This window comes from Lampetra fluviatilis, chromosome 24 (genome assembly GCF_964198595.1).
Source record: "Lampetra fluviatilis chromosome 24, kcLamFluv1.1, whole genome shotgun sequence".
NCBI lineage: Eukaryota > Metazoa > Chordata > Hyperoartia > Petromyzontiformes > Petromyzontidae > Lampetra > Lampetra fluviatilis.
Window position 1 is genome coordinate 10,520,927 of NC_136298.1, and position 27,989 is coordinate 10,548,915.

Genomic DNA, 27,989 nt, shown 5'->3' on the forward strand with positions numbered 1-27,989 from the left:
AAATCCCATCAAACGCACGTTTTATTGTTCCAAGAGCATAAAAATACCCAATGTATAATATACATGAACTCCCGTTGTCACTTGCTGGATGGTCATGGGGGTTATCTGACCATACTTTACTATGCTGGTCAGTGCAGGTTGGAAGTTGGGTGAATAGAAAAACTCAAGATTTTAGCGCCACTGCTTCCCACTAAGTAGCTCTGCAACAGCCATCAACCTGATGTGCGTGGTTACACATTCAAATAATACTCCAGGCCTAACCCTCAATTTCGATTTAATGAGATGGGACACTTTCCAGATGATTGTGATAGGATATAACATTTAACAGCAACGTTAATTTTAATCGCAGTGGGTACAGTGGTGCACTGAACTGTCAAGTTTGTTTAACATATGCTAAGCTCATTTGGCACAATACTTAAGGCCAACCGTGCCAATTGGAAGTGCAAAAAATGGATGAAACGGGAGAACTAAGACACTAGGATATAGCCTCATTTGCAAGTATCCCTGGCGATCGGATTTCAATTCCCACCTGCCATCCCCAGCCTTTAATCTGTGCTGACAAAGTGTGACACGAAGTCAGAATGTGCATCTTTTGATTAAGAATGCAGGAATCCCAATGAGCTTTGAAGCTTTTTTTTTCTCCACATGTCCCGTATGTGCGGGTCCACAAGTGTGGTGCGAAATATGGTCAAACAACTCCCAGGACAATTATTACAAATGGAAGCCTTCGTCCAGCAGTGGATTCTTAAAAGGAAATTTTTGAAAATTCATGTGGACCGTCCCTATTGAAAAGATGTTTGCTTAGCAAATATACACAACCTTCAGCAGGTACTCTCATTGACAATACTGTTTGCTAACATGTGGACAGTGTTTTAAGTTTCCAAATGCATCGCTTATTCTTTCATTCCATAGCATCGACTTAATTTTTTTGTAGTCTGGTAAATGCGTGCCTCTAAACCGGGTTGCTGAATTAAAGACGGCCCCCCATATAGAATCAAGCTTTCCCCCAATGACCAAAAAACATTACTGCAGATATTTATTTTAAATGTCAAAGGTAGTGGGGTTTTTTTTCATAACATTTAAATTCGTAACTTTAGCCTTGAATATGAATTCTGCATACATTTAGCAGTGTGACAACTTTGGAAAATAAAATGCATGCAAACAAAATTCGTATATGCCATTGACGAACATTGCTGTCAATTCAGACATTTGGATGCGCTAAATTCCGCTCCCTGCTTGTGGTTGTCAACATTTTTAACATGGGAGCCAAAGTAGAGCAGCAGAAAGACTTGCCATTCTCAAACTTGAAGACCCGAGTCGAGTGCATGCTCTCTATGGACAACAGGCATTTGTCATCTTTTGATAAATCCCAAATGTATGAGCTTTTGCACCATGTCGCTAATCGGACGTGCAGGGAAGGACAACTAAACAAAAAGCAGCAAATCATTCCTCTGCCAAACAAATACAACTTCGGTTTATGATTACTCAACTGAATGAGACTGTACAAACTACAATTTCCTGCATTGTATATATATACTCTGTACACAGTATATGCATAGGATCTTTTATATGGGGCTGGATATCTGCTAAGCAGCCTGGAACCAAACTTACCCACTTTTTTTCATGGCACTATTCACCTCGCGTATATATACTTAAAATATACAATACATAGTCAAGAAAGGTGACCTAACATGCATTTGCAATTTAATGTTTTCTCTGCAAGTGCCTGGCAAAGTATACATAAATAACACTTAAGTTCACCTTAGTCCCAATTAACAATCTGAAATCTGTTACATCAAGATTAAAAACATGTTCTTGTTTGATGTGCAGTTGTCCTCGGAGAGCTCAGTGTGCCGTGCCGTTGGCCCTGTGTGCCATCGTCACATGCGGGCTCAGAGTCGTTACAGCAGCGATGTGCGCTTGACGTGTGGAGAAAAAGTACAACTGCACACACAACGCGAGATGTTAGTACCACCCGAGGCCAGCCAGAGGCTCCTGCCAAGTCACAATTAAAAGTGATGACTTAAATTGTGATACAATGAAAAATACCATACAAGCGATAGATCAGCTTTTAGATATAAGGTGCTCATAGATTATATACTGGTACACCTTTACTTGACCTGTGTCTGACCAGACCACAGTGTCCTTTGCTAAAGACAATTTCTTACGTGTCATTCAACAAATACAATGCATGTGCTTGTAAAGGAGCAGTATTATGTTCGCATTTGGGCACACGCATGTTAACTTGTCTCATTTAGCAGTGAGAACAAAATGCCCACTCGGGTTTCTGATGACAAACGTTAACTGCGTGAGATTACCAAACATTAAGTGTGAAAACAGTTGACCAATTAACGTGTCACAAAGCTCACCTTGCAGCCGACCGCAAGCAATGTGTTCAATAAGAAGATGACCACTGTGGTGGCCACCGCAATTCGTTTGTCGTCATCGCGGAATGCAGGCCAGAAAGTTAGCGCCAGCACCGAGCCAGAGAGCGCCATCGCCACAACTATCAGTATCCATTGCAAAACACCCGACGGTATTGTCCACAGCACCTGCGATGTGTGGGATGGGCATTGGTGGGGGGTGGGGGGGGAGCAGAAATCAAGGGATAAAGTTAAAAGTGTGCTCAGTAGGAGACGCTAGCTTGTTCCTCCACTGCAGAAACCAACTGGGGTGATGCGGCGGGAATTGGCCAAAACTCACCGCAGTGGGGATGTAGATGAAGAGCGAGTACCCATAAGCGCACACGATCTCCAGGAAGGAGAAAGACATCACTCCCATTGTCCTGTTGCTCCTCCACAGCAGAAAGCCCCACATCGCCAGTGGCACTAGCCATGCATATGAGTAAATAGCTGTGGCAGCAATGGACACTGCATTCCAGAAACAAGAACAGCGGTGTGTTTATTGTTATCCAATACAAAGTGTGTACATTTATTTAAAAAAACGTACATCAAGGTGTACAGTTGTACGACAAGACATGCACGCACCCTTTCGAAAATCAGCGACGTAGTGGTACTCGGAACCACTGGCTTGCGTGAACAAATTGGAGAGGTTCCCACTGATGGAAATTGCGAACACCAGTGTGGCACAGATCCAGAACGGACCTACATGTGTGACATATGGTACAGAGCATCAGCAAGACATCATCAGTGCCTTTCACAAGTAACTAACAAAACGTCAAGTAACAATAGATAAGATACTACATGCTAACATGAGGGTGAGTAGATTAATATGATGGGGCTTGATGAACACGGTGTTGTTTGATTTTATAGCTTCTAAAGTTTCTCCACTAAAATTGATGAAATTTCGATTCAAAGCTTTCGTGACTGCAGAGATTCATCGTCTATTGGAAAGACAGCGTTTGTCGGAAAGACAGACCTGTTCTTCACCTGAGGACGGCTGCTTGCATTGTATCCGAAAACGTCGTGAGAATTGTATTTTATTGTTTTATTTTTATTATTTTATTATTTCCCTTCTACGTGACTTTACCGAAAGAACCAAGAAGATAAAATTGGTGAGTTTAAAGTAACACATAACATTCTCATTAAAATAATGCAACGTCTGCTTAAAATACGAATGACAATAAGGGCAGTGCCTTGCTCTTAATTGAGCAAACATTGCAAGTGATGCACCTCATAGACTGATGAGTGCATTGTAAAAACGTGGGTGACTTTACCGTATAGATCGGGGTTGCCCCGAATGTGCTTGCGCACAAAGCTCCTTCCAGGAAACGGTATCATTGAGCCCTTGATTCTGTCCAAAACCTTCACAAACCAATATACACAAGCTGAAGGTCACTGTTGATATGTAATACACGTTTAAAAAAAACACATCTTCAGTAATTATGTTCCAAAAACAATTCTGATCAACTTACATCAAATTAGTCGACCAATTTGTGTGCAGTTCCAGCAGCTTACCTGGTGTGTATCAACGTCAAAAAATGTTTTGTAATAATCAAATGTCCAGAAGGGGGCGCTCTTTTTCTCTTCAGAAAGCAACTGCCAGACAAAAAAAAGTTCAATCAAAAATGATGTCCCATTCAGTACAAATTGGGAAGAAAGAATATCTTAATTACATTTAAAATTAACTCAACGTAACTTTGAATGCGGAAGCCAATGACGTATTACGCCAGATGATACTGGACCCACCTCTGTCTTATCACCAAGTCTTCCCAGCATGTCTACCTCTTCATCGTCATCATCGGACTCGCCACCACCTCGCTCTGCCACTCTCGTCGGCTGCTGCTGTGGCCGCTGATTCCTCGGTGGCGGGCCGACATCATCCTCGATGCTGACCGTGGTGGCTCCAGGTGAAGATGCCAACAGACTCGTAGCATCCTCAAATTCTGCAAGGAGTGTGTGTGTGCGCGTGAGCAGCAGCAGTCACAGCTGAAGTGCCTTCATTTATTATGATCAGCCACGATCAATGAACAGCTGGATGAAGGCCTCCTCATGCTGTCTCTATCCCTCAGTATTGCAGTGCAACAATTCACCCAGCAGCTGCACAAGAGCTGATGTCATAAATTTAGCTCCACGGTTGATACCCACCCACTCACACACATCCACTTACCTACCTACCCACCCACTCACAGAGTGACCCCATTCACTCGCCAACTTAGCAACTCACCCATTCGCTTACACTTTTCCAGTGGCTGACCGATCTACATGAAAATCACCGCGGGTCACTGTCATTTTTGCAGTAGACTCAAAGCAGATATGTCCTACTCTTTGATATGTCCTGCAAAGCATACACAGTATAAACATGGCCTGCTCATGTACTTATTAGTTAAAGCCTTACCCTGGAACTGCAGATCATCCCTTGCCGTCATGTTTCCCACCGAATCTCGGTACCTTGACGGCTGCCGCCTGCTGAAAGACAAATCCAGTCAAGCATCTGCCGTCGCAAACGCATTATAGCTTTTAAATCACACGCTCCCTTGCGCATTTTTGTTGTTGTTAGTATCATCTCACGTGGGTCTTTGCCACAACGTACGCGTCGTGGGGGTAACTTTGACAATAATTCACCACGCTGGTCGGCTAAAGACGGGGAACATATACCCCGGGAGCATATAAATACAGTACAACAGATGTTTCCGCACTGCTCATACGAAGTTCTGCAACAGTCGCATGCAAAGTGCGAGACTTGCATACACGTATAGTACGTCGTTTGTTGAACTTCTTTCGCACCGTACGTAACCAACCGTGCTAATGTGGCCGTTTAAAGGCATGCCAAGATATATCTTACAAGATATCTCTTACACATTCGTCAAGGCTCACGACAACAAGTTGGGTCACAGCAGCCCAGTGTACAGCGTTATAAATTAAGACGTTTCGACTAGTCTCACTTGTGTTTACACAAACAGTTCATCCCCAGGTTGTCCAACACTTGTAAGCTTTGTAAAATAACATTACTGTCGATACATATATGCAGGATAACGAGATAAACACATTAGTTTTAATGACGTCGCATTCACAAGAGGCCGGAACAGTGGGGCCTAGCAACGATGGAGAAGCCTCGGGGAGCAACGGTCTCGCCTAGATTACTCTACCGAGCACCACCACCTGCATCCCCGTCACTCCCCAACCCGGGTACGACCCCCGTGTCTCGGGGTCCTGGGTCACGGGATGGCTCGTGAAACTCCACGATCGTGAAACCCCACGGTCGTGAAACTCCACGCTCGTTCACCTCGCTTTGGGCTGACGGAGATGTTCAGAGAGACGGGGAAACACAGAGAACGCGAAAGGCCGCCACGTCCACCCAGATACGAACACGAGCCGGGCTGTACCACTCGACCCGGGAAACTCACAATTAACGTCCAGACAATTCACAATCATTAACTAAAATTGAACGTGACATTTATCCCCAATTTCATTGTCTACTTTGTTTAAAGTAAGAACCGACGACGGCAAAAAAAAAATCGCTATTCTTTGTATATTTAACTGTTAAAGTTTAAAGAATGATTAGCAACCCCCCCTGGCGAGTGAATGGTAGCACCCGGTTTCTCAACAAGCTGCGATCCGATTCTTCGCGCAACAATCCATACCCGGAATCAAATCGAATCATTGCCATTGATTTAACCTGCAAAGAATCGCCTTTACCCCTCCCCCACACCCCATAACCGTGTACCAATAATCAACAAACAACGCTCTCAATTCGTTTAATCGCGATGGGGATGGAGCTCGGAGAGAGAGAGACGGGCGGGTGTGGGTTGATACCTTCGATTCTTTCCACGACTCGCGCCGAATCGATTCCACTACGCTCCGCCCCAGTGTAGGCGGAGGAGTTGAAGCAGCAGCAGCGGTGGCGGGCGGGGGGCGATGATATCATGATGCCGTGATGCCTCGGGGCAGATTCTCAAAGCCCGAGGCAGCTCCGTCTCCATCGTCGTCCGAACGTCGGTCCCCATCAGCAGCAGCAGCGGCAGCAGTAGCAGCAGGCACGGGAGGCCGCCCGCGGGACCATGCGGCCGAGGCGGCGAGCAGGACGGGCCCAGCGATGCTCGCCCGGCTCCTGTCGGCCGCGCTCTACGGCATCAGCTCCTTCCTCATCGTGGTGATCAACAAGAGTGTGCTCACGGCGTACAGGTCAGCACCGACACAGGGGAGCTGTGGGGCTCGCGGGGGTCTGTAGGGCAGCCTGTGGGGGTGGTGGTCGTGGTGTGGAGGATTCACGGAGGCTTTGTGGTATTATTGTTGTAATCGCCCTTGTTGCTTGCTTGCTTGGTTTAATCTAAGTTGTCTTGTGGTTGTTGTTGTTTGACTTGCATCCCACTGGGATGTTTGCACACAGTGTTGGTGTACGGTGTTTTTTCTGCAATGTTTTGCTGTCTTTTCGTGGATTTTCTGTTTGCACTTAGTCACATATTCACTTTAATATGTTTTTTGTTCATGTTTTTTGTTCATGTTTTTTGTTTGTTGCGGTTGCACCCGATTCAAGAGCCGAATGGCTCACAGGGCTATGCCTATTCTTGGTTCTTTCGGTAAAGTCACGTAGAAGGGAAATAATAAAATAATAAAAACAAAACCTATTAAAATAAATAAATCCCTTCTACGTGACTTTACCGAAAGAACCAAGAAGATGAATCCCTGCAGTCACGAAAGCTTTAAATCGAAATTTAGGGCTATACCTAATAAATAAACTTGAAACTTGAACTTGGTTGGTCACCGGTCTGCTTATCTCAGGGAGGATAAACTTTGGAGTAGTGTGTGCATCATTAGGGGGTCTTTAGGGGTGGACATTGGGACACGGACTCCCTTGTGTTGTACCATCATCATCGTAGGGTCTTGGTGGAGGACGTTATTAACTTGGAGGAGATGAGTTGCTCGGATTATCAACCATCACTTTCTCGTTCTCCTTGAAGCAGTACAAAAGGTTATTTGTACATCATTTTTTTCCCGGTCAAGTCACGTAGGTAAAACAATAAAATAAATGAAAACAACTCAATTAAATCACGACGTTTCGGAGGCAACACAAGTCTCCCTCATCAGGTGTAAAAAGGGCACAGCAAAATAACTATAACAATGTCTCACCACAAATAACTATCGCTACAACTGATGAGGGAGGCTTGTGTTGCCTCCGAAACGTCGTGATTTAATTTAGTTGTTTTCATTTATTTGTTTAACCTACGTGACTTTACCGGAGAAAAAAAATCAAAGAGTATGAATCCTTGCAGTCACGAAAGCTTCAAATCTTGAAATAACAGCAGCTGCTTGCAGGCACTATGGCAGGAGGGGGTAACCATGAAGTGAATACAGTCCAGACATTATAAACACACATTTGTTAATGTTTGTTGAACCGTAACGTAGCCAACAGTGCAGATCACCCAACAGTATTAGTCATGAGGGTTTTTATTATCATACATCATCACACTTGCCATTGCTGGTTGGTGAATGAGGGGGTGGGGGGAGTTGTTAGGAACGGTTCAAATATCACCTGCCACTAATCTTAGCCGTGGCCAGGATTCGAACTCTAATTTCCAGCTTCATAGTGCAGTACACTCGTATCTGAGGGACACCACCAACAATAATTATTGCTCTTAAATACCATCGTGTGTTGTGTAGAGAGCTTTGATGCCATTGTTCGGGTCCCCGTGAGCCTTTGAATATCCCTTGGGTCTCTACTGCGCTCTGCAGCACTAGGCGATATGTGGTGCCACGAATATTCATTCAGTAAAAGCTTCGACAAAAAATGCAGTTGCGTGTGATTACAGTCCACAGGCTGGCGTTGTTCATGGAATGCCATTTAAGGGGATGCAAGCCGAGTCGTTTGCGTTGAGAGCGGTGCCTATGCACGTCTTTGGGCGGCGATGATGACGATGCTGTTGTCTGTGCATGTCGCATTGTGTGCACTGCCATGCTACTCCCACCTTGACGCGTTGCTGCACCGACGTGGGTGGCCGCTCTTTCGGTTGTGCTTGGGTTGGCACGTTTACGACGCTTGCGGTACTAACGGGGTTTTATGGGTTTTCAGCTGAGGCTGAACGTGTTCATTCATTATCTTTGTCCAGCCATGCGTAACGGGAGTGGGAGGGGGGGGCGATGTCAGCTCTCATAACTTTCTCATACTGCAAGTACAATAATTCCAAAGTCAAGTGCATGATGGAAAGCATGACAATCCATGCTTATGCATGATTGTTATTAACGTGTTATTCATTGTGTAGGGCATTTAGTGTTGGGGAGGTAGAACCAGCAACGCACCTATGAGAGTGTCAGTGCTGTGTTTGTGACACAATTGTGTACACGTAGATCCCTTTTTCAGTTAATCCACTGCTGGATGAGGAACTTTCCATGCCATGTGGCTCGTGGGGGTTATTTTACCATACTTCACCGTGCTGGCCATTGTGGGTTGGTGGAGGCAGGGGCTTGGTGGCAAGATGTTAACTACCTCGCCTGGTATACAGGAGGTCGTGGGTTGCATGTTCTCACCGAGGTTGCGTGAAAATTTATCCGGGTCCCTCAGCACTTAGAAACATGCGTTTAAGAGTATTTGGCTGCTACAAATTTCCAGGCGATAAGCCACTTCGTTGAGCTGTCATTTGTGGCCTGGTTGCTTCTGAAAATGAGCTACATAGCTCAGTGGGCCATACCTGGCAAAATATATTTAAATATATATATATATATGTGGGAGCATAGTACAATGTGGCACCAATGTGACGTGACATTGACATGGTGGTCTTCATTCACTGTGCATTCGCGAATGTGATCGGCAGCACATTATGAGATTGACAACGATCAGATGATGTGCGGTAAATGCAATACCTGGCCCACACTGGTGACGAGTTATATCTGAAGCGGTCCTGGTCGCACCCTACTTCACCAGCGTGGTGAAGTATGGTCAAAAACGGCCATACCGAAAGGTGCGGGGAAGCCTTCATCCAGCAGTGGATTGGTCAAGGGGCTGTACCTTATACATTACACTATTTAGAACGTGTTACCCAGCGAGTGGATGGAAGTCCTGGAGCTACACTCCTCATGGCTCTTCACGTCCCGAAAATATAAATACTGCGCCCTACAACATGCCCTTATAAATAGAGCTAAGATCCTTAGCACCACAAATAACTCTGTGTCAATGTCGCAGCTAAAAACTGATTTACCCCTGGACTGTGATTCTCTGCCACATCTATGGATAGAATTTTACTGTGTAGCACTGGTCCACACTTGGTGGTTATTGGGAGCATGTGTCTCAAGCAAGACCCTCGGTACAGGTTGCCTCTCCAAGTCTGACTGTAACGTGGCGTTACTGCCACGTAATGCCGCGTTACATGCCACGTTCGTCATCTCACTGCTCAAGTGGGTGATCCGATTGACATTGGGCCATGAGTCTGCCCCGCACAAAGTTTTTCTCGAGTCTTGATAGCTGATTATTCACAAATGTGGTTTGCAGGATCCAAAGGTCTGTTGTAGAGTGGCTTATGTTTATTCATGTGTTTTCAAGATAGCGTTACTGTTAAACCCATTTTCATCATCATTATCAGCACTGCTGGATGAAGGCCTCCCCAAGCTATCAGAATCTCACATGAACCTCTGATGTAATTAATAATTAACTAATCATTTTTTCTCTACATATTTTATGTTTAAAAAGCCATCTGCTTCATTACCCTGTAGTGCCATTGCATTTTCAAAAGTAAGGCAGATGCTTCTTTTTGGCTTGCTGACTGCACTGAGTGCAACGGTATTTATGGGCAAAGTGAGATGTTTTGCACTGTAAATATGCTTTTCCCTTGGCAAATTTGCCACATTAGTCACAGTTTGCAGTGCCAAGACCTGCAAGGGCTATCGGAAATGTGGGGGTAGGGGTTTTACTCTCCACCAGTTTGTTTCAGCCTTGGAATGTCCATTGACATGCGTTCGAAGCTGAAATATAACAGCAGCATTCCATTGTTTTGTTCAATTTGTGATTTTTTTCGTGGACTTTTATTTTCTGGGATAAAAAATGTTATCATTTTTTGCTCAGCCATGATTCCATGAGGGCATTTTCATGCCGTGTCAGTTACAAGGGCTGTTTGACCATACTTATCTGCACTGGTCATTGCAGTTGAGTGAAGGAGGCACCCCAGGCCTGGGACAGATATCGCATAGCACTGATGTTTTTCTTTTTGCGAACCACCAGAGCATCGTGCCAGAGTCTGTACCCGTTATTTATTTTATAATATGAAAGATAAAGTTTTTTTTTATATCTAGAAACAAAATGCTAAACATATGTGTTTTACACCATTACTATATTTCAGATTTCCATCTTCTATATCCCTGGGCATCGGACAAGTAAGCATTTGTCACCCCAAAAACACCCATCCTCCCGTGGCAACTTTGCACTTGCATTCAATTCTTCACTGACAAAAAGTTGTTTAAGACAATGGTGGTGGTTCAAAAGAATGGCTTCTTCAGAGGCACCAGTGTGAGAGTAAACAACTGCTGATGTGTTTCCGCACAGATGGTGGCCACGCTCGTGGTGCTGTACGCTGGCAAGCAGTGCGATGTGGTCTCCTTCGCTGATCTGGACCGGAGTGTCCTTCGCAAGGCGAGTTAACCCGCATTTAGCGTGATCCCAGCAGATAAAGGACACCTGTCACGGGGGGCATTGTTTAATAAAATCTCAGTGGCGAGGCATTCGCTGTAACCTGCTGCAACTACCTCCTACTGTGACACTTTGTCAATCCGTTGCCGATTGAAGGCCTCCACACACTGCGTCAGTTGTGGTGGTTGTTTGACCATACTTCAGCAAGGGGTAGGGGGTCCCAGGACAAGTTAAAATATCACTCGCCACTAATGTTAACCATGGCTGGGAATCAAACTGAGGTCGCCGGGTTCATACAGCAGTGTGCTAACCCACTGCACCGCCACTTGACCCGCTGGTCTCCTAGAGCAGTGGTTCTCAAAGTGGTGGTTCCCGGTCCTCCAGGTGGTCCGCGGGCTAATGGAAATGCAGGATGATCCAGAAATAATGACAACGTTCATATGTTTTTGTTATGGACATTAATTCATATTTTAATCGTGATATTTAATACAAAATGAAGTTAGGTAAACTACCCTGATTAAACTACCCTAACCCTAAGATCTAAATGCCCCTTAGCTGTGTAAATTTTTGTGTGTTCCGGTAATATGAATAATTTCGTATTAATGGTATCTAGAAAGCGAAGTGAATGCGTTTTGTCACTTGGGTTGGAGGCGGGGAGGGCTGGGTGGTCCGTGGAAATGTTCATATCAGCTGCGTGGTCCGTGAGCCAAAACAGAAAAAAACACCGTCCTACATTGATGTAACACGAAGAAAAGCTCACAGTGTAATTGCAGTCATCGGTCGCAAACCACATAGTAATACCGCTCGCTCACTTTCATCATTTGCTGGCGGCAATTCTTCTATTCACCAGACTACCCTGAAGCCTTCCCCTGTCTCTGCAACCTTGACATGAGCGTATAAATGTTGTTGATCAACACCCACTGACTATGAAATAATAAAAAAATGTTAAGCTATGAATGACCTTTGCACTTGCCAGTGTCTGCAATTATGCAAGCAGATTTAAACTTGCCTAACAGTATTTAATGTGCAGCATATTTATTAGGCATGTAACAATGCACCGATTGATAAATAATTTGATTCTTTAAGCTCACTATACAAACATTGAATCCCATGTGTAAGAATATGTTTTCCTATTCATAAATGTGGTTTATGTAATGGGTTCACGTCACTGCTGTCAGTCACTGCTGTCAGTCACTGGAGGTGCTACAATTCACTAAAATGTTAAGGGGAGGGGAGGGAAATAGATTTTTCCATCAAATTACGATCCTACATTGCAACCCTTGAATTACTGTATGTGGCAGAGTTGTTGAATCGATTCACCCCTATTTAATAGGAATGTAATAGCATCAATTCATAATTTTATATCTATTCTTACAGAATAAGCTTCGAATTGTGTGTCTATGTATTGATTTGCCTTCATATCACCCGTATGCATGCCGTGCGTAATTCTTTCATGTAAATGCTGTAGCCACTTAAAGGCCCTATACGTACACCACCATGGCAAAAAAAGTAATTTGTTCTTGAGTTAAATCACAGCCCCAAGTTTGTGACAATTTATCAAATAGTGAGTGGGTAAATCACAGCAGCCAATTGTTAGTATTTATCATGCAGCGTAATCAATCAGTACTACCACGACCTTTGGGAAGCGTTCAGCCGTCTTATCGATAAAGGCTGTAAAATATGATTATTTAATATATACAGCTGTATACAGAATGATATTCCTTCAAAAAGACTAGGTGTTTTGTAGACATTGCGCTGTAGACAAGACGTGGTGCTTTTTATTTTATAAAAAGTGAAGATGCGTAATTTACGTACTCGGCCAAAACTTGCTGAGACACGCGTGGATTTTATTTGGGCTTGGAGATGATTGTTGTGGCTTGTTTAATATCTACAAGGTCTCCTGCAAGCGTGTGACTCATTCTTTTTCCCCATCTGTTTGTTTTTCAGATTTTCCCCTTGCCTCTGATCTACTTGGGAAACTTGCTGACAGGGTTGCTGAGCACAAAGCGACTAAAGTAAGTTGCAATTGGCAAATATGCAAGCGTAACTTTTGTTCTGTATACACAAAAAATAAACATTGCTTGGTGCATCAGGCTGCATTGGCTGTCCAGACTATTATTACACAGCAGCATGTGCTTATGTAAGTAAACTCTGGACCAGTTTTGACCTTCTGCGTCTCATCAGAAGAGTTAGGATTGTTAAACAAATGCTGCTGGGTTATGCCATGTTTTAATTGAAGAGCACCCGCATCTGAACAGTGTTCAAAATTAAATTCAGTATCTTGCACCAACTCATTCCGCATTGTATAGAGCACTGGCCTTCTCACGCAGTGCAGGGTGCGCTCTCCGATAAAGCTAGTCGTACTGCTGGTGCCCGTGCATTTGCCAAACATGCCTGGAATTGCAATGCACTTGGGTCGCTTCCAAAGCGTTACGTGCACCGTGTGTTGCTTTATGTTTTCGCGGTCTAATTTGAAGTTTGATTTGTGTCCCCCGTGCCGGGTTTTTTTTCCCCAACTTGGTAAATGACCTCCTTTTTCCAGTAAATGTACGACCAGAACATATGCTACCAGTTATGCTTTGTCTCGTGAGCATTTGACCATGCGAGATTGGTGCTGTGTGCGTCGTCGCCTTCTGTGTTATCTTCTCCAGCCTTCCCATGTTTACTGTGCTGAGAAGATTCTCGATTCTATTCACAATGATCGCGGAGGTTATCGTGCTCAAGTAGGTTATGCCTCGTACACACGTCATAGCTTCATCCTGTTTGCCTCGTTGCTGTACTTTATTTCAGTTGCTTTGCTTTCGTCAATTTGTTGACCCAGATCGCTCTTCCAAAAGAGACATATCCTCACATGATCACACGAATAAAAATGTATTACATGCAAGTAATTAAATATAATTTATCATGCCCGTTCCCCTTCTTTCTATCCCCTGCTTTTCATAACTGGTTTGGGTTTTGTTGACGGTGTGTACGTGCATCACAATGTGATGTAACGGTCTGGCTCATTGCCTCCATTAAAAAAAGCTATATTTAGAATTCATCATTAACCATACATCACCTCAAGTCGCAGAAGCATTCCTTGCAAAGGCTACAGTGATTTTTAATGGCCGGTCACCTGGTGAAAATACACACTTAATGATCATTCATTAACTGAAAGTAAATATTTACAAAATGAACCTTTTTTTCCCACTTGTCTTTAACAGGAAGAAAGTGTCAACCTCCGTGCAGCTGACAGTGATGACCATGATCCTGGGTGCCTTCGTTGCAGCTAGGTTTGTCAACGCTGGCTCTGTGGCATTCGTTATCAAGTTGGACTCATTACACATAAAGTGCTTGCCACAAATGATACACAAAACATTGCTGATCTCGTCAAGGAACATAAAACCATCATGCGAACTCCGGCCATCCTCGCATCTGCTTTTGGCTAGCCATCGACTAAAGAGGGTCACTGCATCGCACGCTTTCAGATATGCTTATGTGGCCGGCTGGAACGCTCTTCTTTCTGATATTAGGAAGCCACTGGAGCTATGCACTTTTAAATATAGATTGAAAATTCATTTCTCTAGAACTGCGTTTTATGTTTAGTTTAATGTCCTTCCCCCACACCTCCGATTAGCATGGTTGGCAATGTACGGTGCGAAAGAAGTTATCATACATAAAAAATAGTCATTTCATTTATATGACACTTCCTTAAATGCCCCAGCATCTCTAAGCACCTTGTATCACATCTCATCTCAAGCATTGTAGGAGAATCCCAGTGGCAGCTGTCCCTGTGCGGCAAAAGGTGACTTGGCACTGGCCTGCAAGTGGGAATTAGTCTGCCAGTAGGTGGCGATAATTGCCACATTTAAAATTGCCAAATTTGGACCACGTATATATATTAAACTTTTATAATTTACCATGTAAGGCCCACTGAGCTATACAGCTCTTTTTCAGAAGCAACCTGGCTACAAATGATAGTTCAACGAAGTGACTTATCATGTGGAAATGTTTAGCATGTTTCTAGATATGGAGGGGAAAATCCAGAGGACCCAGAGACCATGCAAACTCCAAATATGCAGTCGGGATTGAACCCGTGACCTCCTGTATACCAGGCGAGGCAGCTACCATCTCGCCACTGTGGTACCCACAGACCAAGACATTGGAACACAATGGCGGACTCTTCTTGAATGATGTCACTGGATCTTGAACGTCCACTGTGAAGGAGATGGAGCATATTTAATATTTAATATGTGCCCTCATTCGTTACTTTTTGCATTGCCCTCTGCCTTCCAAGTATCGGTGGCATCGATAATGGCCCTCAGATATAAGGTTACTTGTGTGTGAATGGATTTAGCAAATGGTTAGCATGGCTGATATTTCTCCCAGGTCTTTAAAACTACCATGGCTAATGTTGGCAATTTAAATATTTTTTAAACGTTGCTTTATTTGCAACTGATTTGTGGAATATAACAGAAAACTAACATTTATTTTCGCTTATGCAATTAATGCCATCACATTAGCAAATAAGTTAGAATATTGGCATTCATGAATTTAAAACGATTGTCGAATACCTTTCACTTTGGACAGGACTTTTTTTCTTTTCACCGAGTATGTATTTAGTACCTGGCTCAAACACTCCCTCCACCCTGTCTGATCTTGAGCTTTCTCCTTCATATCACTCTACGCCCCCTCCCCTCCAAATCCCCCCCCCCTCCCCTGAAATTAATCAAGTGGCATCTTTCTTTCTCTAACTCTTTCCCCACCTGATATAGAGATGATCATGATTGTGGTTTGTTTGTCCCAGGCAGTTATTTTAATAATTCCGAGTGGCCAGCAGAGGGCCCCTTTGGCATCTGATCACCTGAAAGCCAGGTGTGCCCTGAATTCCTTCCTAATTGTCCCTTCTTGGTTTCTTGCTTACACGATGCTGTAATGACCCACAACACTATCCGTGGCTGAGTTGTTTTAAATTAGGGTAACTTTAATGGTGATATATGAGTGTAACAACCCCATCTGTAATTACTGGGCAACTGATATTAGCGTAATGTTGACATAACTTCTTCTTCAGCACACAAGGCAGGTCCCATTCATCCAGTGTAATTTGTATATAGGCGCCTGTGTAGTTAAACTATTAGTCTTAGCTTCCAAGCCAGTCATTATCACGCAACTCTCACGTCACTCATCCCCTTGTGCTGTGCCATGGGCTGACCAGTGGCCTTTGCCCTCCTCCTTCCCCAGCTCTGACCTGGCCTTTGACCTCCAGGGCTATGTCTTCATCCTGCTCAACGACATCTTAACAGCCGCCAATGGAGTCTACATAAAGCAGAAGCTTGATACGAAGGTACACGGCCAGGGTACACAGACATCGGAGCTACTGCGGGCACGTAATCCGCTAGTGAATGCAAATTATACGTGAAAGCAAAGGACGATCTTTTGCAATGCGTGCGTTTGGACAAGTTAAATATTTGTTTTCAGGCCACGTGTGCAAGCAACGAGCGGGCGTCATTTCATCATTGTATTTATTGGCCTCGTGGCGTCCTGGCATCCATAGCCAGCGAGCGCATGCCCACCACTTTGACCCGTGGAGGCGGCCGCAATCTGCGCGCCTCATCGTTCGGGTGCTCGACTCCCCCACTAAAGTGAAGGTCTTCCCTTCAGGAGCTGGGCAAGTATGGGCTGCTGTTCTACAACGCGCTCTTCATGATTGTGCCCACGATGCTGATAGCGCACGTCACTGGCGATGTGGACAAGGTGAGCGCGCGGGCCACGGCGTCCTGCACGCACCACACTCCAGCACGCGAGAACATGACGTCCGATGCAATCCACACAAGACGGTTATACTCCTTCGCCTGGCCCCCATCCCGACTAGCGCCGCAGCTTGCGTGGTTAAACCCTGGGTGCTGTTGTGCCAACTGTTTTTGGCCAGCGCTCAGTTTTAAGGAGCCTCGGACAAAGGGGTGCTCAGAGAGCCGCCGCAGGAGGGAGCGGGGAAAAGTGACGGGAGCTAGGACGGGAGTGCGGGGGGCGATGGGGGGCAGCGTCAATTTCTCATTGTGGGCGGTGTCACACCATTGGCCCGCTTAAAGCTGGTGAGGTTGTGGGTGGGGGTAAAAGGGTTTGGGATGCAGCCAGTGGGGGTGAAGGAGGAGGAGGAGGAGGGGAGCAAGCAGGGGGTGGGGACAGGGGGGGAGATCTGCATGGGAGAGTTCACAGGAATGCAAGCACCCAGGGACGCTGCACAAGACTGCTCATTCAAAGATTGCGAAAGTTGTGAACTGGTGTGACCTGGGAATACCACGCTCTTTGTTTAAGATTCATCAATAGGTCATTTGGTAGGGGGGGGGTATTTTAAACTTGGTGGAGCGGTGGCGCAGAGGTTTAATGCACTGCGCTGTGAACACTGTGACCTCAGTCCGATTTGCGACCACGACTGACATTGGTGTTGTGAGTGATACTCGAACCAGTCGTAACCTGCCCCCACGCCCATCACATATCTGCACTGATTAGCATAGTGAAGTATGGTCAGTAAAAACAACCCCCACGACTGACAAGAGCATGGGGAGGCTTTCATCCAGCAGTTGATTGGCAAAGCTCTGTATATATATTACTTCTACGCAGTTTTGTTAAGTTGCATAATAAACGTGTTTATGTTTCCGGCACCGCAGGCTTTGGAGTTTTCTGGCTGGGCTGACCCTCTCTTTGTCGTACAGTTTCTCCTCTCCTGCATTATGGGGTAGGTAACCCTGGACACATACCCTGACATGTAATGGCTTGTTCAACAAAGAGAACAATGTGGAGCGCACATTCTCCGTGCGGTTTTTATATTTTTGCCCCTGGGAAAAGGAAGATCACAGCCCGTGTTATTTTAAACAAGACAGGCAGATGTGAGTGGTCAACTGGGAGTGAGTGTAAATATGCACAGTAAAAACAAATATAAAAACACTTAAAAGTGGTTTCCTGTTGAAATGCGCTTTTTTGCGAGGCACTGGAGTGCTGTTTGCAGCCCTTGAGACAGTGGTAGAAGTTCCACGCTGCTATGGTGGGGCAAGAGCCACCCCACAAGGCGACCACCGTTAACTTCCCGAAAAGTGGTACGCGTTTTGTCCAGCGTTAGTTCTCGCGCGATTTGATGCATGTCGCTTGAACTCAAGAAGCGCCATTAACCGATGACTCCATGCACAATTACGCCCCTACGCGTTACGTATGCGCCCGACTTGCGCGTATTTGTGCGTGGTTTATACGCTACGGGTGAGGGCCCACGTTCGCTGATAGTAACTGGGATAGTGGAATACAGAGGCCAATTAGAAAATCACCTGGAAGTCGTCAGATCCCTGAGGATAAGCGTCTTTGAGCATGAAAAGTGCTTGGATGGGTGACCACCATGCATAAAACAGGTGCGGTAGGCTACTGCTGGGCTACGTGATGAGCAGCAGAGGGCAGTGTAGAAAAATCTATTGTACTTGTATACTATCCTTCCATGTCTGTGTTCCGTGCTTGCACCAACCCACACTGACCAGCTCGGTGAACTGTGATCCAGTCACTTCCACGATCGTGCACGCGCAGTGGTCGACAGAATATCGAGCGTGCTCAATTACGATACGTGGAAAATTCTGCGAGAGTAACGTCGATTTTTTTGCAATGCAAAGTAGCACGAGCAACCGGCTTCGTGATCAGTCGACCGAGAAGCGGTCTCCGCTTTCAACGACCCGTGTCCACCCTTTTCCCACATTGTCGGGGTCACGCCAACCCTTTAAGACATCAGCGCCTGCGTTCTTGTCACTGGAGCACAGAGCAGAGATGAGCCGGGGATTAGTGCAACAATGCCATTACTCAATACGCAGGAATGCGCTGTGCCGTGGGAAACCTCAGGGCGGATGTCACTTGTAAATTGTTGCTTTAAAAGGCACGGTTTTTGGTAAAAAAAATAATCATAACTTTCAAATCAATTCGCCGATAGATGAAGGCCTCCCCATGCCATGTGAGTCATGTGGATCTGTTTGACCATACTTCACCACGCTGGTCAGTGCAGAGTGGTGACGTGGGGCCCAGGACCGGTTCAAAAGTCATTCACCCCTGATTTTGTCAGGAAATAAACTCGGGTCGCTAGGTTCATAACTGAGTGCGCTAACCGCTGTGCCACTGCTCCACCCATAGTAACAATAAAAGTATGAATGTATATCTGCGATGATCACTTAATAAGAAGGTCAAAGTGGGCCCCGTCTAACAAATGCTTGGCAGTGTTTAGCGCTGTTGTTGGTCCTTAGGTGAGAATTGATTAATTATAATTGATGCACCGTATATGTCAAATATAAGCGAACCTTAAATTGAGGATATCAGACTGAACACAACTATATAAATGAAACCAGATAAACAATAACAATAAGATCGTAAAAACGAGACCAAGAAGAATAGCTTCATCAACGGAATTACAACTCAGAAATTGTGACAACCAAATCGCCGGTGGCTTTTTTAAACATTATGCGACTCGTAATTCGTGAACGTTGGGAGTTCACGGCACGACCGGCTTGTGTTTGCGTTCCAGGTTTGTTCTCATGTATTCCACTGTGCTGTGCACTCAGTGGAACTCTGCCCTCACCACAACCATCGTGGGCTGCATTAAGGTGAGGAGGCAATCGTGACCCGCACACCCTCGCAACTCTCCTCTCGCCTACGGGGGTCTGAAGGATTGAACCGTGGTGCGGCACATTCCATGCTTGATTGTGCATGCCTGCAATCCAGTATGTTATAGGAAAGTATTGGTGGATGACAGATTTGTTTTACGCCAAAACCCAAATGTGCTGTGAGATGGGCCTGAGTAAAATAGGTTGTGTACCCATTTACGTGTGTGTGGGATTTCCCTCGGCGCTTCAGTTTCTTCACACGTATAAAACACTCGTGAATACAATTTGCCAAACATCCCAAATCTGGAGCATTTGGAAAACAAATCTTGACTCAGGAATACTTTTCCCTATAACGTATTGATCTGACTCTTTTATGATGATGATTATCATTATCGTCACGTGTGAATGTCCTTTTATTTTCCCACCAAACAGAATGTCTTGATCACCTATATTGGGATGGTCTTTGGAGGGGACTACATCTTTTCGTGGACTAATTTTATTGGTCTGAACATCAGGTAAGTGTAAAGCAGCGTGTGTGTATGTGTGTTTGAATAAGCGATTTTACATACTTAGGGTGTTTTTCAGTTACATAGTTGCTCCACTAAAACGTAGGCACATGAGGAAAACGGTTGAAGTGTAAAACCAGCAACGTTGATGTTTCTAATGCATCACAACAACGCCTACACTACAATGTGGATTTATATAAAGTCTTAAATGCAAGCACACCTCAAGATACATAACAGGAGGTTGACCAGAGAAAGAAACGGTTAAAGAGAGGGAAAGAGGGGGGGCGGTCCTAAGTCTGGAATTGAACGGGGGCAGAGGATTAGCACCACAGATGACTGAGGGAAGGGAGTTCCAGAACTATCTGGGCAATAGAGAAAATCAATCGACCTCCCACTGAGCGAAGGTTCACTGGGGGCTTTGACAGAAAGCTTGGTTTCTGTAGCGGAGATAGCGTGGAGGAGAATCGAGTGAGATGAGCGATTTAGCAAGGAGTGGATCCATCGAGGATCTTGAAAATGGTATATGCAGTCTTGAAATCGATTCAGAACCAGAATTGGATCAAGTGGAAGGGATTGAAGTTTCGGGAGCGATGTGGTGATGTTTACGGGTACGGGCGTTGAACGGAGCAGCAGAATCTTAGGGTCGTCTGGAGTTTGTAGATGAGGCAAGTGGTGAGGTCATAGAAAAGCGAGTTAGAGAAGTCGAGTGGGGGAGTGGTGTGGGCACGAAGGAGGGTCTCAGCAGCAGGAGCTGTAAGGAAAGGGAGGATGCAGAAGATGTTATCCAGGTTGAGGTGTAAGGTCCGACAGAGTTTGAGGTATGTCGGGGAGACCACGAGCTCGGGATCAAGGACAAGTCTGATGAGCACGGTTAGCTACGTACAGTGCGAAAGAAGTTCAACATTCGTATGTAATATCAGAGTTTAGGAGGTGCACGTAAGCTGGGGTCTTTACCGGAGACTATTTTCTGTGAGGAATATGTGTGCCTCTATCCTGAGAGTTCAAGCCTCACTCAAAACTCATAAACTTAGAAGTAGCGTACTCTTAGGTTTTTTCGGTAAAGTCACGTAGGTAAAAACAATAATAATAATAAAGATAAATGAAAATAACTCAATTAAATAATTTATTATTGTTTTATTTTATTATTATTTTCCCTACGTGACTTTACCGAAAAAACCTAAGAGTATGAATCCTTGCAGTCACGAAAGCTTCAAATCTAGAATTTGAAATAGCGCTTTGTCATGTTTATGTCACAGGCTTTCTTGTGGGAGTTTTACTCATTGGCAAAAAGGCTATGCAACAGAACAAACAAAATAAACATCCTGAAACTAAATTTTTATTTAAAGCTTTCGTGACTGCAGGGATTCATATTCTTGGTTCTTTCTGTAAAGTCGCGTATAAGGGAAATAATAAAATAATAAAAATATAAAACGATACAAATTATCACGACGTTTCAAATTTTCTTGCTGTGGATTTCACACCTGATGATGATTGCTTGTGTTGCAGTCGAAACGTCGTGAGATTTTTTTATATATATATATTTTTTATTTCCCTTCTACGCGACTTTACCGAAAGAACCAAGAATATGAATCCTGACACTAATTACAATGTGATGTTGCTTTTGAGAACAGTAACATGCTAACAAGCCTTGGGTTACACTACGGAATGTGGTTTACCGGTGGTTTTGGCAGTGTTGTCACCAAAGTTTACGCAACAAAGCGTGTGATTTGCAGTGCTTTTCTTCGTGAATAGCGCTTGTGTTGTGTTAGAACACCTCCCTGTCTGTGTCATTGGCAGTCCCATTCATCACAGCTGTTGCTTTTCTCTCTGGCTCGTATGAAAACTCATCTTTCAATTCACTTTGATTCTTTAATAGCCAAGCACATGGCTCTCTTTCAAAGTTCCTGACCTCGGCAACCCTTGCATGCTTGTTAAAGGCACCCTCTAACAGCACTTGCCCTGACACTTTAGCCGGGGTAAGAAAGCAGAGCCTTCTCCTTGGAGCCTGTGCATGTGTGCGTGCGTATATGTGCGTGCACATGTTATCATGTTAACATCGCCACTAGGGAGACAAAGGCGGCCAGACGTGGTGCTGGCCACCCATCCCCTCGTGTGCTGTGCCAGCCTTCATAGGTGCTCACTAACAGCACTTGTCCTAACGGTCTGTTAAGGCTATACGGGGGATCTTTGTGTTTTGCACGTTAGCACACACATATAGGTGGCGCAGGGGTTGCATTTGCCATTCATCATCTCATTTAGTCAACCCATAACACCTGCCTGCCCTATGACCTCCTACCAGTAGCCTTTGACACTTTATATGGCCTCAGCGTGAACCTAGACTGTGACAGCACCGTGGTTGATGTCACCCCCACGTGGCAAATGGCAGTTTCTGTTGTTATTGTTATAGAGTGCACCCCATCAGTGGATTGGCGACAGGGCTCTTACGCTTGTAGTCTCAGTGTGTGCCGGTTGTGTGTATGTGTGCATGTATGTGCGTGCGTGCGAGCAGCATTGCGGGCAGTCTGGTGTACTCCGTCATCACGCTACGTGGCGAGCGGGCGCAGGCCAAGCATGCGTCTAACGGCCTTGGAGATGCGCGCCTACGCACCACGGTTTGATCCGCGACGGACTGCACATCCCCCCCACGCGACCCCCACCCCCCGCTCCCTCACCAGCCCCAGTGCTGGCACGGAATGGCGCACGCTTACCCAGCTCATTATCGAAGCGGGGCAGTGTGGGTAATCGGTGGTGTGCATCAGGTGCGGGCTCAGAGAGTCGATGAGAATACTGGGTTTTCGTTGAGCACGTGTTGGCTACAGATTGGCTCAAGGAAAGAAATATTTCGGGCTAGTCGGTGTTCATAGACTTGCTTTAGCTGAACACCAAACGATGAAAGTTAATTATCGTTCGATTGCTCTGGCCTCGCCTGACTGGGCACTGTTGCACCGCCTGGGCTGGTCCATTCAACCAATCCAGGCGATGTTTGATTCACCATCTTGTGGAGGTGCGCACACTTGTTCCCAGCGCTCGGCAGCTTACGCAGTAACAACATTATTGCTATGATTGTTGTTGCACAAAGGAACAAAGAGTACCTATTGTCAGGAACAGATACATGAACCGAGAAACGATGCACCTGTGCATTCCTGCTTGCTGCTCATGTTTTGAGAAGGTCGAAACCAAACCGGCGCCTCCCACTTAAAGTTTTGGCGGCCGTGAAAAGTTTATTTAATGATGCAGGGGACTGTTAAGCGCTGGAGCTCTTCTCTGGGTCAAGCACTGCCCTCCCTTCACTTCCGACGATTGTGAATTCCATCACTGCTGCTTCTGTCCCCTCGAGGCAGAACTTGTCGCTGAAGAAACCAATCAAAGTTATGGTTTCATTGCTGTGTTGGTGAATCTTTCGCTGCGATATTTTCCGATCGGCAATTTTTTTTTTACATTTCACACTTGCCCCGTGCTAAGCGGGAACGCTGCAGAGTGGATTTGGTGGGGCTCACCTGTCGAGTTTGGCTGTGTGGGTGACGCAGATGTTTGAAGTATGTCAAGTTTTACGAACGTGGGATATGCACGCAGCCTGACTGAGACCTTGTACAATTGCGGTTTCAGTTGGGTGAGCATTGTTTATGTGGTTATGCCCGCAGGCGTTTTTTAATGTCATAATCGCACACTCACCCACCACTATTTCCCAACAGTGAGAATAACAATGTAAATAGCGGTCCATGGGTCAAAAGGTGAATGGTGATGAGAATGTGTTATAAGCTAATACTGATGTTCACTGTTGTGTGCAGAATTTGTTTTATATGCTGTAACTTAAATTTGTTTTAAATGTTTTGCTTTGTTATGTCAGTATTTCATTTGTAGTAATCATTCAAGGTATGAACGTAGCAATTATTGGCTTTGTACGAAAAAACACATCAAAGAATGCCATCCTGAAATTATATGCGCCACATTCCATCGCACTTTTAAATTATGTACTTTATTTAACTTTGCGTGGCATTTGCCTGAGCTCTCTCTCTCGCAATACTGGTGGTGAAGTGCTCATAAGCTGTAGGTGGTAAACCTTCCCCAGGGCTCGCGTGACATGCTAGCCCAGTCACATCCACGCGGTCTCCCCTCTCGAACCCTGAGCTCACATCGCTCTGCGTGACCCCTCCGGGATCACAACACGTAGCCGTGGAAACTGTTACCGAGCCGAGGCCGATGTTTGCCGACGTGTGCGCGACCACCGCCATGGGCCCATGGTGCTCGTTAAAGTAACCCTCCCTAACGTCACATTGGGTCGTTTAGGAAGCATCGGCATGAAAAGAAAAAACCCAACACATTGGTTTCATTTTACAAGTTTTTTTTTATATGGCATGCCCTCCCACCGTCTTGTTTATTGAGTTCTGCTTTTTAAAAAAAATCTGCTTACACAACAGACTGCCTGGGTGGCGTGGACTTGTCGCGGCTGTCAAATCGCCGTTTGCCCGCATCCATTTGAAACGGAAATCGTATTGCTTCCATGGAAAAGTTATTTTTTCGCAAACCGCTAGGAAGTGAGGACGGACGGACAAGACTGCAGCAGTTCTGCTCCATGAGCATCCTGCGCATTCTCTTGCCCGTGCTTTGTTTAACTCAGGGAGTTGGTGCATCGACCCAAGCTGTCAAATTCTAGAGGATTTGCTTTCGGTCGGGTCTGCGGATCATGTTGAGGTCAAATGTAAAGGCTTGTCACAGTGAAGTTTTTAACCCTTGGGATTAGTAATATCTGTTACAATATTTAATCTTGCATTTCTGTGAAATAAGAGCTAGTTGATGTTCGGCAAACTGCACAGACTAGTTTTGGCAGAGTTCTGCTCTGCCCGCAAACAAGATAAGGATAACGTCGGTGTGTCGATGTTATTTCCGCAAAGTGTACAGATCCGTGAGTCGTTGGTGTACGTGTATGAGAAGTAATGCAAGAAGTTACACTGTCAATCTGAACCAACGAGTCGGTCAGTCATTTAAATGTAGTGGCTTATAGCCCATAACTCAGACAACGATGCTTGAAATGGCAGTGATAATTATTTTTAAAGAGGACCTGAGATCACGTCATTTGAATATGGGGTATGATTTGTGTTGAGAAAGAGGCTTCGCTGCAAAATGTCAAAGTGATCGTTGTAACCTGGCATGGCCGCCCACTTTTGTCGGGATCATTTAAGTTTGCGAGGCTTCGCAAAGGCCATTGTCATTGGTTATCGTCCTGAATGTCTCTTGGGGTCCGTGATGACATGGAAACCCGTGCGATGGATCATTTGCCCACTCTTTTAAGTTCAGCAGAGTCGGCAGGACTATCACCGTGCAGGTGCCGTGAATCTGTTTGCGCTTGTAGATTTTTCTAGCTCTCGTATTTTTGTCAAGAGGAAATGTTTCGTGTTTGTAAAACGGAAATGTTTCGTGAAGCATATGCAAGATGTGTTGTTGCAACTGCTTTTTAAACTATTTTGTTGCTTAACTTGATTTTTCCATTTCTGAATCCAAAAACCTAGTCCCACTTTTCACGAGAAAATATTTTTATTTCGTACTTGAGGAAAGTTGTATTTTCTTTTAGGCTTCGGCAAGCGGCCGCAGCCATTAACATCGGGCACACCCCCCGCCCCCCACCTGGATGTCGTAGGCCTTGCAGTTAAGTGTGCATCTCTGAAAGGCCACACCTATACAACAGGGCAGGGTTCCACCTTACATTACTTTATGCAGTAATTTGTCACGTCCTCAGCTGCAATAATGCATGGTAACGCATAGGTGACCCTCTTGATATTATTACTGCGCTGCCGAGATGGAGCACTGTAGTTATTGACAGGGCCTCTACATAGCTACACCTTTACATAAGTAGCAAATCTTAAAATACTAATTTCTGTACGGCCTGGCAACACCCTCCGAGCAATTTCAATGGCTGACCAGAGGAGAGCCACCGTCTTGCCAAAGCTACTTCGGCAGGGGCCAGGACATCAGAATCAGTGCCGAGCAAAAGGTGTGCGGCGTGGCCCATATTGTTGCCCTACAAATTTAAATCAAATGAAATGTCGGTGTTTGTAGACTCCAGCCTCTGTCGTGGCTAAGCGCAGATATAACAATGGTAATGGAAGTTGGAGCCTCGTCGTATTTTATGGTTACAGGTGGAGGAGGTCTTACGATCGATCTTCTTGGGGGATATACCCAATATTAATGGCTGCAGGTGCTGACTGTCCAAACAAAGCTAATGTTGAGAAATTATCGAAACACAGAATATCTCACGGAAATATATTCAGAATCAACCAGTGACGTGATGATTGTTATACACCAACTCAGGAGTTACACACCCATTAAACTGGTTTTTTAAATCATTTATATTAAGTTCGCTTGCGCGCTTACGACCGTGCAAATCTTTCGGTCGTTTTTTAATCCACTTCCCGTGATCCAATCGAGCTGACATTTTCCACACAGACTCGTTGTGCGTGACAATTAATGTTCGTGAAAATTTTTTAAATTTTTTTACACTTTTTAGGACAAAAATATGATATTTAATTACCAATTGCTTAATGGTGCAATGCAATCATCTGACCCATAGGTGGCAGCCATCTCAAGCCAGAGGACGAGAGGACTCTAGCCGCCACGCATATAAAGGATTTATAGTGAAAAACTTTGTTTTTACGGGTTATACTTATTATCAGTTAACAATTCGAATGCCCTGAAAACTGGTGTGCTGTTCCACACGCTACTCTTCTTCGTTTAATGAGTTTTTGCCTTTTAAACAACGCATTTGTAGGATGCGCAATGGGTTTGTAACTTCATGAGTCAGCTATTGATTTTACTCGGCAACTCTTTATCTTGCGAATGAGAGCAAAACCTTGATTTAGCAGCTTCTGTGAATCGTGTTTGGATGATTTAAAACCCTTTGTAAAGCAAAACAACAAATAAAAGGTCGAATCAAAACAAATCTCTTTTCTGCACGTACGGTCTGCGGTGTGAATCGAATGAAGGCATCGTGCTTCCTGATCTCTCACGCAGATATGACCCTTCAGCCATGCGCGTGGAATGTGTTTACATTACAGGTAAAGAAGAAAAAGTGAAGACGGGGAGGGTGGGGGACCAAGCGAAGGGTTACAACTCTTAAAATTCCACACTTCAAGTTTCCTTACAGCGGTGGCTTTCGTCGATTGGGTAATTTCATCTGGAACGACTTATGGTAGTTTTACTTTTGATCTCTGCATGTCAAGTTTTGCATTGCCAATAGCCGAGCGTACTGATGGTTTTGTGAAGCTACTGGCAGTTAAAATCCTTCCCTATATTTTGATGCACATTTCAAAGAATTTGAGTGAATCTGGATGATTATAACTTTGAGAACAAAATAGTTCGTACAATGGGAAATGCGTTGTTTACATTTTGACTGAAGGAATTTTGGTTTTGTCGAATAAAATCAGCAACAAATCAAGCAATGAGCCTCAGTTTACATCGTGAGGTCACCTGATGTATAACTCTTGATGCATATCCCCCACAATAACCCTCACAGCTTTCTTCAACAAAGTGCTCCGAAGACTGTAGACAAAAAGCAGTGTTTAAGTACTTGTATATATTTTTTTTTATTTAAGATAAAAACTATATATTCATACAATGACACATTCAGGAGGGCTTTCTGGCTGGTGATGCCAATGATGTTTTAAAACACCTCTTCGTGGCAATGATCAGACCCATGCCTTCAAAACAATTCTGCTGCCAGAGCCTAAACGTCTTAACGAATCAATCATATCCACAATTACCTCCGTGTTCAACACTCCCAGCCTGCAATTGCAGGCTCCTTTATATCAAAACGCCCTGCTATAAACTCCCCTTCTGTAAAACAGATTATTTTTTAAAAATCACACTTCATCCT

General features: G+C 44.8%; 2 protein-coding genes across 4 annotated transcripts; one reads left to right on the forward strand and one right to left on the reverse strand.

Moving 5' to 3' along the window:
- Positions 1-8: 8 nt before the first annotated feature.
- YIPF1 (Yip1 domain family member 1) lies at positions 9-5,777 on the reverse strand. 2 transcript variants are annotated; one of them, XM_078867663.1, is made up of 9 exons: positions 5,686-5,777; positions 4,798-4,865; positions 4,149-4,345; positions 3,918-3,998; positions 3,677-3,764; positions 2,988-3,104; positions 2,704-2,870; positions 2,370-2,552; positions 9-1,944 (listed from the first exon to the last, which is right to left on the reverse strand). In XM_078867663.1, the coding sequence occupies exons 2-9, from the start codon at positions 4,826-4,828 to the stop codon at positions 1,846-1,848; spliced, it is 963 nt and encodes a 320-aa protein (XP_078723789.1). In that variant the 5' UTR covers positions 4,829-4,865; positions 5,686-5,777; the 3' UTR covers positions 9-1,845. The 2 variants fall into 2 exon arrangements, with proteins under 2 accessions (XP_078723789.1, XP_078723788.1); XM_078867662.1 differs by having other exon boundaries at positions 4,798-4,868.
- A 474-nt stretch (positions 5,778-6,251) lies between these two features.
- LOC144941136 (solute carrier family 35 member D2-like protein) lies at positions 6,252-27,529 on the forward strand. 2 transcript variants are annotated; one of them, XM_078867665.1, is made up of 13 exons: positions 6,252-6,584; positions 10,727-10,760; positions 10,930-11,016; positions 12,961-13,028; positions 13,665-13,736; positions 14,217-14,285; positions 16,234-16,336; positions 16,654-16,746; positions 17,661-17,728; positions 19,538-19,616; positions 20,049-20,131; positions 22,632-22,734; positions 27,172-27,529. In XM_078867665.1, the coding sequence occupies exons 1-13, from the start codon at positions 6,337-6,339 to the stop codon at positions 27,187-27,189; spliced, it is 1,125 nt and encodes a 374-aa protein (XP_078723791.1). In that variant the 5' UTR covers positions 6,252-6,336; the 3' UTR covers positions 27,190-27,529. The 2 variants fall into 2 exon arrangements, with proteins under 2 accessions (XP_078723791.1, XP_078723790.1); XM_078867664.1 differs by lacking the exon at positions 27,172-27,529 and adding an exon at positions 26,688-27,155.
- The last annotated feature ends 460 nt before the right edge of the window (positions 27,530-27,989 follow it).

Excerpts from the sequence above, each read along its gene's own strand:
- LOC144941136 (XM_078867664.1), top strand. The coding sequence starts at position 6,337 with ATGCCTCGGGGCAGATTCTCAAAGCCCGAGGCAGCTCCGTCTCCATCG. Across the intron at positions 11,017-12,960 it reads ACCGGAGTGTCCTTCGCAAG|ATTTTCCCCTTGCCTCTGAT; the intron begins GCGAGTTAACCC and ends TTTGTTTTTCAG. Across the intron at positions 16,747-17,660 it reads TCACTGGCGATGTGGACAAG|GCTTTGGAGTTTTCTGGCTG; the intron begins GTGAGCGCGCGG and ends CCGGCACCGCAG.
- YIPF1 (XM_078867663.1), bottom strand. The coding sequence starts at position 4,828 with ATGACGGCAAGGGATGATCTGCAGTTCCAGG. Across the intron at positions 3,999-4,148 it reads GACTTGGTGATAAGACAGAG|TTGCTTTCTGAAGAGAAAAA; the intron begins GTGGGTCCAGTA and ends TTTGTCTGGCAG. Across the intron at positions 1,945-2,369 it reads TGCTTGCGGTCGGCTGCAAG|TTGTACTTTTTCTCCACACG; the intron begins GTGAGCTTTGTG and ends TTGTGTGTGCAG.